The sequence below is a fragment of the Boleophthalmus pectinirostris genome, unplaced genomic scaffold (assembly GCF_026225935.1).
Source record: "Boleophthalmus pectinirostris isolate CB_2022bp ecotype Guang Dong unplaced genomic scaffold, ASM2622593v1 HiC_scaffold_3, whole genome shotgun sequence".
Classification (NCBI taxonomy): Eukaryota; Metazoa; Chordata; class Actinopteri; order Gobiiformes; family Gobiidae; genus Boleophthalmus; species Boleophthalmus pectinirostris.
Genome location: NW_026571299.1, coordinates 18,607,857 through 18,624,606, shown reverse-complemented (window position 1 = coordinate 18,624,606; position 16,750 = coordinate 18,607,857). Strand labels below are relative to the sequence as shown.

Below are 16,750 nucleotides of genomic sequence, written 5' to 3'. Positions count from 1 at the left end.
ATTTAGACCTGGTTCAGTCCTGGTTCAGTCCTGGTTCAGTCCTGGTTCAGTCCTGGTTCAGTCCTGGTTCAATCCTGGTTCAGTCCTGGTTCAATCCTGGTACAGTTCTGGTTCAATCCTGGTTCAATCCTGGTTTAGACATGGTTTTGTCCTGGTTTAGACCTGCTTTAATCCCGGTTCAGTCCTGGTTTAGTCCTCCTGGTTCACTCACGAATTGAATATCCCTACTTATAAAATCCCTACTACACCACTGAGCCAAACACTATGACGGCACACTCCCTTAGTCCGTTTATTTATACAGTCTATGGTTGAAATACACATCACATTTCTAAGTAACGAGACTGTTTTATGTGTTATGTGTTGTACCTGCAGTGGACCACCATAGGCCCCATGTCCGGTGTCTGTGCAGCTGACGAGCGATGGACAAACGTGAGCACTGGGAGGGTGTACTCGGGGACCCCCATGTCAGGCCACTGGGTGTAGTGATACTGAAGCACTGTGCGCTCTCCGTGTGCACGGGCTTTAGATGATCCTCTGGTACCCTGTAAAAGTAAAGTCAATCATAACATAAAACAACATAAAACTGAGGTAATGATTCAGCCACACTCCAGTTTAGCAAAAAAAAAAAGTCAATAAGAACTCAAGTGATAGTAGAGATTAAAGAGTAAAAAAATAGAAGATACATCAATTCTAAATCAAAACGAGGTTTCTCCTTTGAACAAATATCTAAAGCATACAGGAAAAAGTAAGTAAGACAAATTTTGACTTTTTCAGCATAATTTTAGAATGGTCTTAATCCAGGTCAGAACTGGTGGTGGTGGTGTAGTATGTTAATACTAAAGAAAATAATATTATCTTGTGTAGAAAATTACATTATATTATCAAAAAATACTAGGGATGTAACAAAAACCAAAATATTGTGATATCGTATCATCAAAAGTCTCAATAATATCGTGGGCTGTCACAATATATCGAATTACAAGTTCCTTTGCGTAAATACATGGTTTTATAGTAGCAACAGCTTATAAACATAGGGAACTACATATCCCATGATTCATTTCAGTGCAGACAACATGAAGATATGTTTTATACTAGAATTCTTGGGAAGAATTCATGTTTTATACTTGAATTCTTGGGAAATAATTCACACCAAAATCTTGTCAAGGTATTTTAAAAGCAAAAAAGTGTCCCATCTACAATTATATCAGCCTCTTCAAAATATCGCAATAAATATCGTAACGTGAGATGCATATCGTGATAATATCGTACCATGAGATTTGGATAGAGTAACATCCCTAAAAAACACACATTTTATCAGGGTGGTATCGGGTATTAAAGCATCAAATTTCTTGGTATCAAAAATTAGTTTGAAAATGTTCTGACAACACCAGTGCAGAGAACTAAAGACATTAGTAAATGACATTGTAAGCCAGAGTGATCCCAAATTTAACTAAACTAAACTTAACTTAACTAAACTTAACTAAACATAGCTAGTGCTCCAATAAGATTTTAGCAATAATATAACTACATAACCTTACTACAGGCAAATATGTTCTATATTCAAATCCCAAAGATACATAGAATGACGACAGAGTGTGTAGATGATGTAGATGAATGCGTAGGCTCTATCTCACCTTCTTGACCCTGGTATTGCGCAGTGTGAAGCAGCGTACGGTGTAGCAGGCATAGACCTGAGTGCTCTTCAGTGTCACCACGATGCTGCCGTACTCTTCACTGTTCTCTGAGGGCCAGTACTGCCCACACTTCCTCTGCAACAAGCAACACAACAGATATTCAAGTACACATAACATACTATGGGGGGTACTTGAACATGATGTATGATACGGAGAAAATGTAATTAAGTTAGACTATATATTTTGGAGTGAAGATAAACATGGACACAATTACAAATGTTATCACGAATTAATCACAAAAACTTAATAATAATGCATGTCTACAAAGCCTTTATACATATAATAAAGACTACCTACTAATAAACTAGGTCACAATAATTACTATATCGATTTGAGGCCAGTATTTATTGTGTGCACATATTCTTTGCACTACCGAGAAATTTTGTGTACTTTTTTTGGCTATATTTAAACTGTAATAGGTTGAACAAATAACTTCTATGACTCATAAGGTGCAACAATATTCTAGGATGATTTTGTGGATTAAATCTGCTCTTGGGTTTTTGTGACAGTGGCATAAACACGTTTCAGTATTATCGTTTATCATCTAAATTTACTTCAGCTATATATATCACACCGCAAAATGTACCAGTTGGTTATAAATCATGAACCAACTGCAATTAACTAATCATGGACTAAAAATGAAATGCTCATCACACTAATCATGAACAAAAAATTTAGTACTTATTTAGACAAATGTTTAATAAATCATTAACTAATCAGGTAAAATAGTTGTAGTCATATCTATAACTCATATGTGAACTATAAAATTACATATAACAGAACATACAAGCATTGATTCATAGTCTTGTGTAGAGACGTGTGTTTTTTTCATTTTCTTTGCTGACAGGATACTTGTGGACACTGGGGCCCCTAATAACAAGAGCTGCACCTACCCGGCCCTTCTCCACTAAGTTGGTAATCATCACAATGACGCCAGTGTTTTGTTCCCACACCATTCTCCAGAAGTCTTCGTAAGTGGACTTGAGAGGTCCCTGGGTGGCGATGTATGCTTGGCGTTTATTATAGCCCTATATGGTGGAGAAGAAATATCACATAAGAAAAACTATAAAAAAGCAACACTCGCCTATATTTAGTACATTAGTTTGATTTGTTTTTATTGTATTGCAAGTCGAACACAAAACCTCCTCTTCAATTTGCTGCTTAGGGATGTCAAGATTAGAGTAGTGACTATTCAAGTCAAGACTTCATCATAAAAACTACAAAACATAAAAGTAACAGTAGTAAAAGAACATTTAGAAGTAAAAATATATGATAATGGTTATTTGGTCATTAATAATGCGTAATCATAAAATGTTTTTCCCACACAACTGGAACAAATATTTTTATCTTAACATCCCTGTTATGTATTAAAGGTCTGGTCCCATATTACGCAAAATTGACTCTTGTGAGCTCCAATTCATATTTTACTGTTGTTACTTCATCAAAAACAAACCTGAACATGTGTTTTGTTTCATTCACACGTTTGAATTATCCTGGATCATTAGTCTGTCTACATCTCCAAAGCTCAAAATGCTTTGTTCCACCTTGTGATGTGTATAGTGGTAGTTTTCAAGTTAATAACTACTTTTTATGGTGTGTGGAGTTTAAAAACACAGTGGAGCACTTCCTGTATTAAGGTGGAGAAGAGCGTTTTCTGTTTGAGAGAAGAGGTAAATAACTTTAGAAATACTGTTTTATAAATAAATGCCTTAACTTACATCCACATAGTTGGCGTTGATGTAGTCATTATGCCTGGACTCTTTCCCTGTTAGTGGCTTCAACTTCACTCTGGTGTGATCATCTGAAGAACATGAAACAAGACAAAATCCAAACATTACTTTAAGTAAAATTCCACATTGGATTTTATTTCCTCTGAGATACGGAAGAGCTTCTTACAGGCCACTATGTTGATGTATCTGTTCTTGTGCTTGTTCTCAGCGTGGTTGGAGTGCTCCCATGTGGTCCTGGTGTCTGCGGCACAGCGCTGGATCTCCTGCTCAACACAACATTTTAACTGTTAATAATTACACACTATTCAGCAGTGTAGAGATGAGATTGAAAAGTTATTTTATTGTGACAGGAGAGCAAATAATTATTATCATCTCTGTTAACTTAACATAAAACTCTTGAAAAAAGTAGTTCCCAATATCTTCTGAATATTGTTAACATACTGGTACACATATACAAAAGACAGTTAGCCATGGATGGCGCCACCTAGTGCCTCTGCTCAATTTCATTTCTCTCCAGCGACTACAGTAGGTCAGAAATCTGAATACAATAGACGGTTCGCAAAACCCCGGAAGTGAGAGTTTGGGCACCAGTCAATCAGCGAAGAGCCATATATTCTGTGTTGGCAACAATACCCGAGATCGAGGATTTAAAGAGAATGTTTTGGTGAATTTGATCAATTGGAAAGACGTTATTGCCCTTCTTCCTACGGGATTTGTGAAAAGCTTAATATACCATTTAGCCCTGTTAGTGGCGCATTACATACGTCACGACCAAATAGCAGAGATTGGTTAAATAAAAAAAGTACCTGCCTACTGTCAAGCGAACAAATCCTAATGCTGCAGGGTCAGACGGTTTCCACAAAGTGAAACCGGTTGATCAATCAGGCTAATCTATCTCTATAGGGACAAGAAAAGTGACCCAGCAGGCCTTGTATTTTTATTTTATTTTTATTAAAGAAATAAAAACACTTGTAATTGAATAAATGCAAGATTGATTACTGTGAAACTTTCCAGGCAAAGCAATAACATCTCCACGGAGACAAGCGGGTGGGCGTCATTCTTACATATTCATCCATATTTTTTAATCTTTTTGTTTCCCTTTTTTCTACGGTTCGTGTATATCCAAAGATTGCATAGGAACCAGCCCCATCTCTGTCTGGCATGTTCATTTATTTCCATGACCCCAGGGCTTGGTACAACATGTCAGGTTTAACAGGGAGTAGAGCTGTGAGCAAATTTAGACCCAATCAATTCCACCATTCGCCTGGAGGACCCGTATCTCTCGTGTATATATATATTTCTATTTAATAACTCACACTTTTGCTTACGGTACTAAAAATGCCTGTGCTATTCCAAGGCCAGCAGTGTGAGAGTGTGTATGGGTGTGTATGGGTGTGTATGGGTGTTTAATGCTGAGCCCCTGCCAGGCAAACAGCTGAGGGGTGCACACCAGCTAGCCCCTAAAGACAGAGAGGAGAGAGAGGAGAGAGGGAAGAGAGAAGAGAGAGAAGAGAGGGGAAAGAGGAGGGAAAGGAAAGAGAGAAAAGAGAGAAGAGAGAGTGGGGAGAGAGGAGCGATAAGAAAGGAGAGAGGAGAGAGAGGAAACAGAGGAGAGAGAAGAGACAGAGAAGAGAGAGAAAAGCAAAGAGAGAGAGAGAGAGAGAAAGGAGAGAGAAAGAGAGAGGAGCGAAAGAAGAGAGGAGAGAGGGGGAGAGAGGGGGAGAGAAGAGAGAAGAAAGAGAAGAGATATAAGAAACGAGAGGAGACAGGAGAAAGAGGAGAGAGAAGGAAGGAGGAGAGAAATGGAGAGAGAGAAGAGAGAGACAAGAAAGAAGAAAGGAGGGAGAGAGAGACAAAACGAGGAGAGACATGAGACATAGGAGAAAGAGGTGAGAGAAGAGAGAGGGGGAGTGGAGAGAGAGAAGAGAGAGAGAAGAAAGGAGAGAGGAGAGGGGAGAGAGGAGACACAGGAGAAAGAAGAGAGAGAGAGAGAGAGGAGAGAGAGAAGAAAGAGACAAAAAAGAGGAAAGAAAGGATAGAGGAAACAGACGAGAGAGAAGAGATGATGAAGAGAGAAGAGAGAAGAGAGAGAAGAGAGGGAATTTGGCAAAGACCCACCTTACTCACTTCCTCTACAGCTTAACACACTGTGGCTGCACTGCTTGTTGTAGCTCTATTAAAGTCCGATTCAGCATGTGATGAGGACAGGGCTATTTTGGGGCAAGGGAGAGTCCATACTGCCCCGAAGAAGTTGTAAACATGATAGTACAGGAAGCCAACTGGAATAGGGGTGTCACCTTGTATGTGTCATACTTAAGACTTTTAAAAATTTGATCTGATATTTAAAGGGCACATATTACACTATTTTCTGATCTATGTTGTAATGCTGTTTCTCAAACAGAAAACACTCTGTTTCACCTGGTGATGTCATGGCAGTACAGGATGTGCTCCACAGGGTTTTTAAACTCCATACATTTGAATCATTTGGATGATTTCAGCACTGGAATTGACAATCTCCACTGAACTAAAACATAAATGGAAGCTGTTAACTTGAAAGCTACCACTATGTGACATCACAAGTTGGAACAGAGCATTTTGTGCTTTGGAGATGTAAATGGAATAATAAACCAGGATTACTCAAACATGTGTGAAACAAAACACCGCTCTGGGTGTGTTTTTGATGAGGTACCAACATTATAACATGGCTAAAAACTCACATAAGTTTTGTTTAATGTCTTAGAGGTCCGGTTGAACAAATTCATTTTAAACATTATTAATCAAAAGGCATCCTAACACATCTATGCATTCATTATCAAAAACAAATTAGCACCAAAAACTGTAGCTCTTCAGACCAGTACCTTGATCGGAAGTTGACTGAAGTTTAATTTCTCAAACATTGTTCATATGACTACCTTTGAAACTTTTTCTACCATCGCCAAAAGAACCCAAAAAGTAAACAAAAGTACTGTGGAAAAACCTGGGTGAAAAATATGTTTGCGTGAAGGTCATCTCTCACATCTCAAAATAACTATTGATTTACAACTATACCAACAATCCTGATCTGTATTTCATCAACTAGAGACCTTTTGTGGGGGATATCCTAGATCCTACTTTCATTTACTGTGGGTGATTCAGATTTACTAACAGTTTATGTGTCACATTATATTTACCAGAAAAACAAGCTCCAAAGGTTTAGTGACAACTGTACTGTATCTATATATGGTTGGTTGAGATCGGGTGACTTGCATGTCTCACCTCAAACTCTTCGGAGAATCCATGTTGCTTACTGGAATGGAGTTGTGACACGTGCTTGATGAAGTCCTGGACGGAGACTGCCTCTGTGTCATCTGCAAAAAGACAAATAAATGAAACCCTTGAGTTTTCACATTCTTATAAAATTATGCAATATATTCACTTTTTTAAAATGAAAAAACATACATAAATCAAGAAAAACACATTTGAACATAAAGGTGCTCTATGTAACTTTTCTGGTTTGCTTGTTTCCCTGGAGATGTTATTGTCTTGCTGGTAATATTTCATATTATGACAAAAAAACAAAAAAAAGAAACAACTATATTGCATGTATTAAATTAGAGATGTTTAATTGCTAAAAATACCTAGAAAACATTCAGTCTGGCTGTGAGCAGGGTCGCCTCTCCACAGATCTGACTTACGCCATTATAGAAAAAGTAATAACATCACCATGGAGACAAGCCAGTGACAGTGACCCTCCACCAGAAAAGATGCTGACTTACTGGCTTTTTATTCTACTGTTTGATTTGGTTTAGTGTTAGTTAGTAATCAGATATCAATAAATAAAGAGAATAACTAACCATTTAATTCAATCTGACTGTCCTGCTGTATGTGTAGTAATACGAGTACATGAGAGTCAGAGGCTGCACGTTACAAATCCACAAAGAGGATTATGGGATGTGCTCCGGCTCAGCTCCAGGTCTGATCTCATTCTATCAATTACCACAGCTAACATATGTCCAAACATCAGTGTGGCCTTTCCCCTTCTCGTGCGTGTGGAGCTCCCAGCAGCAGATATACGTTACATAGAGGCTCTCATATGACAGCGCTGGACATTCTGAGCAGGGGGCAGGGGGGTAACGAGGGGGGAGCTGTGTAAAACCTCAGTCAATCGCCATAGTGAGCAAATTTCGCAATGTTTTAACTACGGCTTCACAATTTGGGAAAACTATAATTGCAATTTTTTTGACAAGCATTGCAATTGAGATTTATTTGCTTATTTATTAGGATCCACATTAGCTGTAGTTTTCATGTCATGTAGCTAATTTTCCTGGAGTATTAAAAAAAAAAAAAGTTTACAGCTTTAATTTCATAAAACATCTTAAAAACAGTATAAATAGTACAAAAACAGTTTTAATTATTTTTGTAATTAAAATGTTAAATTCTTACATCATCCTTCAGTGTGACACAAAAAATATTGCAATATTCTGTTCAAAGTTCACATTTTAAAAGTGCATTGTCATTTTCTGGTGGAGGTTTTGACAAATGTTTTTTTCCATGGAGATTATTGCTTTGTCTGGAATGTTTCACAGTGTGGTATTAAACCTTTCTATCATCATGGAAACCAAACCAGACCACTTTACAAGTCAGATCTGTGGAGAGGCAAACATCTTCAAAGTCAGAACTCCTGTTTTTTCAGCTATAAAACCACCTGTAATTGAAGAAATCTAAGGTAGAACAGTTTAATGTCATACTGTGGAACATTCCAGGCAGAGCTATGGCATCCACAGAAACAAGCAAGTGACAGATCCCAACCAAAAAGTTACATAGTGCACCTTTAAACACATTCAGAAGAATTAAGAAAAGGACTGAAATATGAAATTAATCACACTTCAGAAGATGTTTGTTCAAATTTAAACTACAGCCTTAGCAATTTTTATGCTGAATAAGAGGATATTTTGTTGTTGGTAGAGGAAATTAAAGAAATTAAACAATTTTGGCTTTTGCAATTTGCTAACTGCATTCTTTCAAATTGCGACCTTGCAGAACTAGTTTGAATCGAGTGACAGAGGGTACTGTATATTCAGATCTTGGATGTGAGAAGTAATGAAAGTCTACTCATTCATAGCAATTGATTTCAAACAGTTTTTTAGATGGAAGTGGAGAGAAATTGTGGACATGTTAATTTGGTTTGGTCTTTTTTTTCCATTAAAAGTGCACGATGGAACTTTTCTGATAGAGGGCGCTCACCAGCTTGTTGTCTTCATGGAGATAGCTTAGCCTGAAATGTTATCTAATATGAGATAAAACTTCTCTGACAACATAAATACATGTAATTGAATAAATACAAGATGTGGCCAAGTTGCAAGTTTAATGCCATACTGCGGAATATTCCAAGCAAAGCAATGGCATCTCTTTGGAAAGAAAGAGGTGACAAGTACTTTTTTTTCAGCAACACAATGACTGTAATTGATTAAACGCAAGATAGATGATAGATGTTTAAAGCCATACTGTGGAACATTCCAGGAAAAGCAATACCATCTCTTTGGAAACAAGCAGGTGAATTTATTTTTGGTAATACAAAACTCATGTAATTGAATAAATGCGAGATAGACAAGCTTAATGCCGTACTATGGAATATTCCAAATAAACAACATCTCCATGGAAAACCCTTAAAAGCTAGAAAAGCTAAAATGGAGTGTGTAAGATTTTCAAGATTTATTTCAGGGCTCATTTGCTAAATAAAATTCACCAACTCTAAAACGACTTCACAACTTTAAAATGGCAGCAATTTGGGTTCACCATGTAGGCCTGCACTTGTAAACATTTTAAATGAATTAAGTAGCTATTTTTTTCTATTGCAAAAATATAGTGTAAAAAGATATGTGAAAGATGAGCACTTTAGTACAGAAAAAGCTCTCAACTTTGACCCCCGATGCGACCTCCAGGTGACCCTAGTTAGTACGGTGAAGCAGGCTAACCTCATAACCCTGACCTAAGCTGGATGAGTTCAACAAATAAGACCCACTTTCTGCTCCATTAAGCAGGCTTATAAACACACCATCCAAAGCAAAGTTGTTCCACATTTGGTCAAAAGAAGATCAAGAGGTCACCACAACAACCTGCTGGGGACTGGAGACCGGCCATTAAAGTGCAAAACAGATTTTTACGTTATGCCAATTATAACTTGGACGAGTAAATCATAAATCATTCGCCAAGTGACAGTTTGTGAAGAAAAGTTGAAGATAAGTTGAAAAAAACATTAGGGATTTCAATTTCCATCCATAAAAGCCAAGCCAGTTAACATTTATGTGCAAGGGACACATTTTAAGCAATACGTTTTCTGGAAGTTCAAACCTTAATTTATAATCTCACTCAAGTAGGGATGTAACAATAACCGAAATATCGTGATATTGTATCGTCAAAGTTCTCACAATAATATCGTGGGCCATCACAGTATATCAAATTACAATTCTCTTTGCTTAAATTAAGAGTTATGGTAACAATAGCTAAAAAAGGACAGAGGGAACTACATAGACTAAAAACCTTTGCTCCATTTCAGTGCAGACTGCATAAAGAAATAACAGTTCTAAGCACTTTTAAGTCTTAGTTCTTTGGATTAAGTCTTGTCAAGACATTTTAAGAGGAAAAAGTAGCATATTCACAGTTTTTTTTAGCTCCACAAAATATCGCAATAAACACCGTACCGTAAGATGCATATCGTGAAAATATCATACTGTGAGATTTGGATATCGTTACATCTTTACTACTACTTATTGTGAATTTGAAATAAGTAGTTTAACCTGTCATAAAACCTAAGCTATGGACAGGGGCATTTTCATTCAGGCCATGGTAACAGTGGGAAGACACACACAGCAAGTATACAGATCAAACTCCAAAATACCAAACGCCAAAATACCATAGCATGACGGTATACTTTGGTTACCTGGTATAGTGACTGCAGATGAACTGTCGCTAGGCAGAGTTCTAGCTGAGGTGCGGTCCTCCACGTACAAGTGGTGAGCCTGGAAACAGCGTCTGCAGAAAAAAACAACAAAGAAATAAAGAGTTTATTTAGGTTAGCTCTCACATTTCTGTAATAACTGGATATTTGTTGACAAAGTTGAAGATATCCATTCTCTTGATACACTAATCCTCCAAATATTGTTTTAGAAAGTGGAAATTGATAGTCTAATAGTAATGTAATATTCAGTTAAGAAAACATGACACACTACTGAGCAGGAAAAGGAGCCAGTGCATGTTTAGAGTCGCTTGTTACTGTTATTGACCAATGACTGGTTCACTGTTGGTTAAATCAACAATTTTGTTAAGCCCTGTGAGGAGACTGCTGTTGTGATTTTGGGCAATGAAAAAACACATTCAACTGAAAAACTGAGTGAGATACTGGATGTTTAAAGTGTCACATTTTCAGTGGTGGATGAAATAGTCTATTTTGTTACTTAAAGGTGCATTGTGTAACCTTTCTGGTGGAGGGACTGTCAAATGCTTTTCTCCATGGAAATGTTATTGCTTTGTCTAGTATTTAACGTTTCTATCTTAATGGAGACCAAAACAAATGACCAAATTATTATTATTATCAGATCTGTGCAGAGGCAGCCCTGCTCATAGTCAAAAGGCCTATTTTTCTAGGTATTTGGGGCAGTAAAACCACCTGTAATTGAATAAATGTAAAGTAGAGCTGTTTAATGTTACTGTGGAACATTCCAGACAGCTGTGAGATATCCATAGAAACAAACAGGTAATGGATCCTCCAGTAGAAAAGTTACACAACCTTTAAGTAAAAGTACAGACTCAAAGGTAAAAAGTTCCTACAGTTCCTAAGTATCACATAAGAAAATCTACTCAAGTAAAAGTATTTAAGTACCCATTTTTAAAAAAGTAGTATAAGATTAAACAGTAAAATTGTGTGTTATAAATTTGTTAAAATGTAGTGATACTAAGCATAATATATACACATATATTTGTAGCAAGTAATACATTTCTTATTATTTCTCATGAATTTTGTGTATTTATTTTTATGTGCTCAGAGCTGAAGCATGGTATTTAGATGGTAAAATAACCCCTAAAATCATTTAAAAAGTACTTTTTACTTTTCAACCCAGTTAAAAAATGTAGAGGAGTAGAAAGTATAGATACAGACTTTCAAATGTAGCAAAGTAAAAGTAAAATGTATCCACTAAAAATTTACTTAAGTAAAGTACACATACCTAAAAAGTCTACAGTACAGTGATTTACTACTTTTACTTTGTTACCTTCCACAACTGCATATTTTCTATTGCGTAAGGGGAAAAAACTAGTATAACTCAGTGGTTCATACTGAATGTGGGGTGGTGTTCATGCCACAATAAGTTTATCTGTAAGGGCAAGATAACAATTTGGCTGGTACTACCACTTGTTAGTGTAATGATTCAGACATTTCAATTATGATACCAAGTAAAACTATGAGCAATTTCAAAACCACAATGACAAAAACACACAGATGGGATTTTCAACACAAAATATTAGTAGTTTACCATGAATTCTCTCCATTTTATAACTATTCAGGAATGCTCCACCCTGTCTATCTAAATTTGGGTGTTGCTATTTTTTCAGTATTGATACCTGCACAAACTGGTATCTAGTTTTTTTGGTATTAGTTTTAATATCAATTAGTATCTGGGTATAGATTTTTTGACATACCTGTTGTGTAATTGAGCAGGAAGCAGGCAAAAATACGCTTCTCATACTCTATATTCATACTCAACATTATGTAATCACGCATTATATAATCAATTTGACTGAAGCTGGTTCTACTGACATTTCAAAGCATTTTTAATTTCAGTGTAGTAACAGAGCATCAAAAAGATAGGATTTCCCATTTAAGTTAAGTTGACAAAAGGAAAATGAACAACAGAAATACACTGGAAAACTATTCAAAACAAAGGTAAACAATTTCAAGAGACATGGCATAGATAATGTTCAGATAAGTTGCCAGTCTGACAAGTAACTGCAAATGTTGACAGCCATAGATTAAGCATAATCCATGTAGCAGAAGAGCTCTTGGCGTGTTGACATAGTTTCTAGAAGTTCAGTTGAAATCAGACCGATAATGATTTACGTTCTTATTGCGTCATTCTCTATGTTCCAAAGCAAGCTAGTATACAACCACTCTTCAAAAGCACTTGTCTAATCTTACACCCTTAAAGGCAAAGTTATTTTTCTCTTTTAGAATCAACAGGTGCCTCCTCAAGAGAACGGTAAGTGTTTTAGGAATAAACTCGTACGCTATTACACCGAGGGAATTGACAATGCAAATTTAAATCATTGAAATACTAGACAACGAAATCAAAATAATTTCAAAATAACAAAACAGCAGCAAGGTAAAAGTAAAAAAATGAATGAATAAATAAACACTAGAAAAACATTTATGCAACATTTGCAAATTTCAACATTCTCTGCACACTTGGTTCTATTTTGTAAACACGGTGCAGAATTGTCCAATATTTTTTTCTGCTTTCTGCTCACCTAATATTTAAAAGTTGCATTGTGTAAATTTTCTAGTGGAAGATCCGCCACCTGCTTTCTCCATGGAGATTTTATTGCTTTGTCTGAAATGTCACAGCCAACCGGGCCGAGTTACTGGTCAGATCTCTGGAGAGACCACACCATTCACAGTCAGAATCTCAGTTTTTCTGGGTATTTTTGAGCAATAAAGCCACCTGTAACTGAATACATGTAAGGTAGATCTGTTTATCGTCATATTTTGGCAGAACAATGACATATCCATGGAAACAAAAAGACGCACAATCAACCAAAAGCAGCACTATAAAAGTAACCAAAAATGTAAAATAGGACCATGAAAAACATACTTATTTTAACCAAATGATTTCTCAGATCTTTAACTTTCTCTGAACAATTACTAGGTATTATTTTGTAAACTTAACAGCACAAATTCATCTGCTTTTCACCTCAGGTTGATTGACTATTGAGCAATGTGTTTACAGCTAAAAAGCACATGTGGAACTTATAGCCTTCTTTACTTGGCTAACCTAGAAAATAACTTGAGTCTTTTTATTTTATTTTCTTGTGCGCATACCTGTACTTGACACAGAGAAGGGAGCAGAGCGCATTCATCCTGCTGAGAACGAGGGGCACGGGTTCAGCTGCCACATGCTGCTACAGATCCAAACTGTGGCTCAACTCTCAACTTAGACTCACATGTGCTGCCTGACAGGAGGGGGCGGAGCTTAAAGAGCAAGGGGGCGGGGCCGAAAGGGCAAATGGGAGGGACCTAAAGGGCAAGGGGGAGGGGCCTACAGTGCATAAAGGCTTTCTTTTACACACTTCACATTTTACACATGCTTCTACAATTAAAGGGTTTCAGGGGAAAAAAAAAAAAAAAAAAATAATAAATTAAAAATGAAAATACACACACAGACAAAAAAAAGAATAAATACACTGTTTAAAAAATAAAATAAAAATACACTAATCAAGAAAATAAAAAATACAGAGAAAATATATAAGTTGCAAATGAAAATACATAAATACACAACAAACAAGAAAATAAAAATACACTAAAGAAGAAAATAAAAATGCAAATAAAGAAAAAAAATACAAATAAAAATACAAAAAAAGACGGGAAATAAATATTTTAAAAAAATAGATATTTTTCTTGTAATTATTTTATGTGAATCCAAAGCAAATAATGTTAAGTTGATCTAATTTATACACTTATTTAACATAGAATAATAAATGGAAAAGATGACATAATATATATTTATTCAATTCAATTCGTTTATTTATACAGCACATTTAAAACAACTTCAGCAGCTTCACATAAAGTCAATAGTTTTAGTGAAAAATGCAATTAATTTTTTATTTATTTTATTTTAAGTAAGGGCTTTCCTATGAAACAAAAGCAACACAACAAGATGAAAGGTGAAACTAATTCTCTCAAGTTAGACAAATAAAACTGATAACCTAATGTAAAGAAGAGGGTCTGAATACCACAATCCAGCTGAGTAGGCTACTGTTTCTGGACTTGTATACTGTTATGCAAGTAAAACACACACACAAACACACACCCACGCACACAAACACACACGAACCCACACAAACACATACACACACAAACTGACTGCCAAACACTTCTGTGACCTAGCACTGTACTGAATTACGTGCCCACTCGCAACACTAGCCAGGCCTCCACGTCAACTGACCATTTTGTCCTCCTCTCAGTTCTCTATAGGATGAAGTCAGCTGACTGCGGTTAGGGTCAGGTCAGGTTTTGTAATACCTTAACCCCCCCTCTCCTGACCTCAACTCACCTCAAGGCTCTTACTACTACATATGCTATACATATACTGCTACTAGAAAGCGGCTACAGCAATCATCATCGCTATTGAGTTGCACTGAATTGGCTACTTGCTCTTGAGTCACAGTAAGTAGCCTAACTAATATGCATTATTTGGCAGGTGATGGTGTGGTAGTATATATATAGAGTGTATGAGGCAGGTTGAGTTACTGCCACCTGCTAAACTACTGCCACCTGCTGACCACTACAGGTAAATTGCGTTCTCTAGTTCACCCCAAAGATTTTCTTTAAAGGGCCCATATTCCATTTTAAAAAAAAAATCTCTGTTATCATGTTGTTTCCTCATCACAAACATACCTGCAGTTATGTTTTGTTTCATTCACACATGTTTAACACATTGATCCAGCATATTTAGGCTTCCCACAAACAAAAAACACTCTCTTCCACCTTGTGATGGCATGTGGTAATACAGGAAGTGTTCCGCTGTATTTTTAAACTTCATACACCTTCAGAATCATTTGAATGATTTCAGCCCTGAAGCTGCCAATTGCCAGGTATGTTTTTGATGAGGTAACAACACTCAAACATGGCTTCAAGCTCACAAAGAGTCTGCAAATTTTGAATAATAGACATTCTTTAACATAATTCACGTCATCTACAGTGAATATTTAACTCAAAAACACAGAGGAAGGGTGAATACTGTATACTGAATATTGTAATAATATATAATGTAATGGAAGTATATAATGTGTGCATTAAATAGGGTGAGCTTACTGCCATCTGCTGACCAATACAGGTAAATTACATGTGGTCCCCAGTTCAAATGCTTTTACAACAACATCCTCAATCGATATTTGCAACATATATTTTACTAGTAATACATCTCATTTTGATACATATGATAAGTAATTGGAAATCATTGGTGAATTAATAATGGGCAAAACTTAATGAATACTTACTGTTAACAGAAAATAAGTTTTATTTATTTTTTATAGAGTTTATAGAGTTTTAGAGTTATATTTTGTTTCCTTTTTGGTCAGTATGGCTTATTCTTTGGTTGTAAATTTAGTTAAACATCATTAATGTTTATATTTGTGTTTATTATTTAATTTGTTGTGTTGATGCTTCTTACGTTGATGAAGACTATTGTATAACAGATACTATGGATAAAAAAGAGGTTAAAAAAATACATCAAATACTGTGTGGGCTTACCTGCAGTAGCCAAGAGCAGTCAGCAGCAGTACAGTACAAGCAGAGGTGAGAGCGGAGAAAGTCAGGAGGGGTAGGGGCCAGTCCACATGGGTCACATCCAGGTCCAGGTAAATATCTGACCCTCTTGGCCTGCATAGAACGGTCATTTCACTGGCAGCTTCTGAAAAACAGAGAAAATAGAATTTTTTTTTTAGATTTCATCAAGCGTAAGAACAATGCATTTGTAAAAATGTGAAGGCATGTGTTAGGCTAGTTATATCAATATTTCAAAAAAAAAACTTTCCAACTAAGTATTGCTTGACAAAATATTAAAACCACCAGATTGAAAACAGTTAAAAATGGGAGTATTTTAGGTCTAAACAAGGGCAAAAATTTGAAAGACTGAACTTGTTTTATACACTTGGCAATGGTCCAAAGTTATTCCTCTCTTACCGTATGCATTCTGATCATTCTAACTATTCACTGTGATGATTTTATAAGTGCTTTTTAAAGATTTCAAAGGCCAGATCAGCGTCACAGTAATGCTAACAACAACTAGCATGCTAACCACTTGATTCCTGATTCTCGGACAATAAAAAAATAGATGCTGACAGTGCACAGCAGACTTCATTTGCTGCTTATGCAATATATCCATACTGAGGTAAGACACTAGACCATTTCGTTATTAAAATGGAGTTTAGAAAGTATTTTATTGTTATAGTTCAAAGTAATAAAATAAATAACACAATGAAAAAATATATCCTACCACTGGATGCAGAGATATTTCAGTAAGTATTTTATTTATTTATTTATTTTTTAAATAACGAAATACAATTTAGCCTGTGGAG

At 36.1% G+C, this 16,750-nt stretch overlaps 1 protein-coding gene across 1 annotated transcript in view; it reads right to left on the bottom strand.

The window, feature by feature from the left end:
* The window catches only part of LOC110165754 (receptor-type tyrosine-protein phosphatase gamma-like), a 144,093-nt gene that overhangs the window by 13,635 nt on the left and 113,708 nt on the right, over nucleotides 1-16,750 (bottom strand). Inside the window, exons 12-20 of the mRNA XM_055160306.1 lie at nucleotides 15,924-16,083; nucleotides 13,494-13,532; nucleotides 10,344-10,435; nucleotides 6,680-6,771; nucleotides 3,591-3,687; nucleotides 3,413-3,495; nucleotides 2,588-2,722; nucleotides 1,635-1,769; nucleotides 367-542 (exon numbers count right to left, since the gene is read on the bottom strand). Coding sequence (XP_055016281.1) covers nucleotides 367-542; nucleotides 1,635-1,769; nucleotides 2,588-2,722; nucleotides 3,413-3,495; nucleotides 3,591-3,687; nucleotides 6,680-6,771; nucleotides 10,344-10,435; nucleotides 13,494-13,532; nucleotides 15,924-16,083 — 1,009 coding nt within the window. The remainder of the gene's footprint in view (nucleotides 1-366; nucleotides 543-1,634; nucleotides 1,770-2,587; nucleotides 2,723-3,412; nucleotides 3,496-3,590; nucleotides 3,688-6,679; nucleotides 6,772-10,343; nucleotides 10,436-13,493; nucleotides 13,533-15,923; nucleotides 16,084-16,750) is intronic.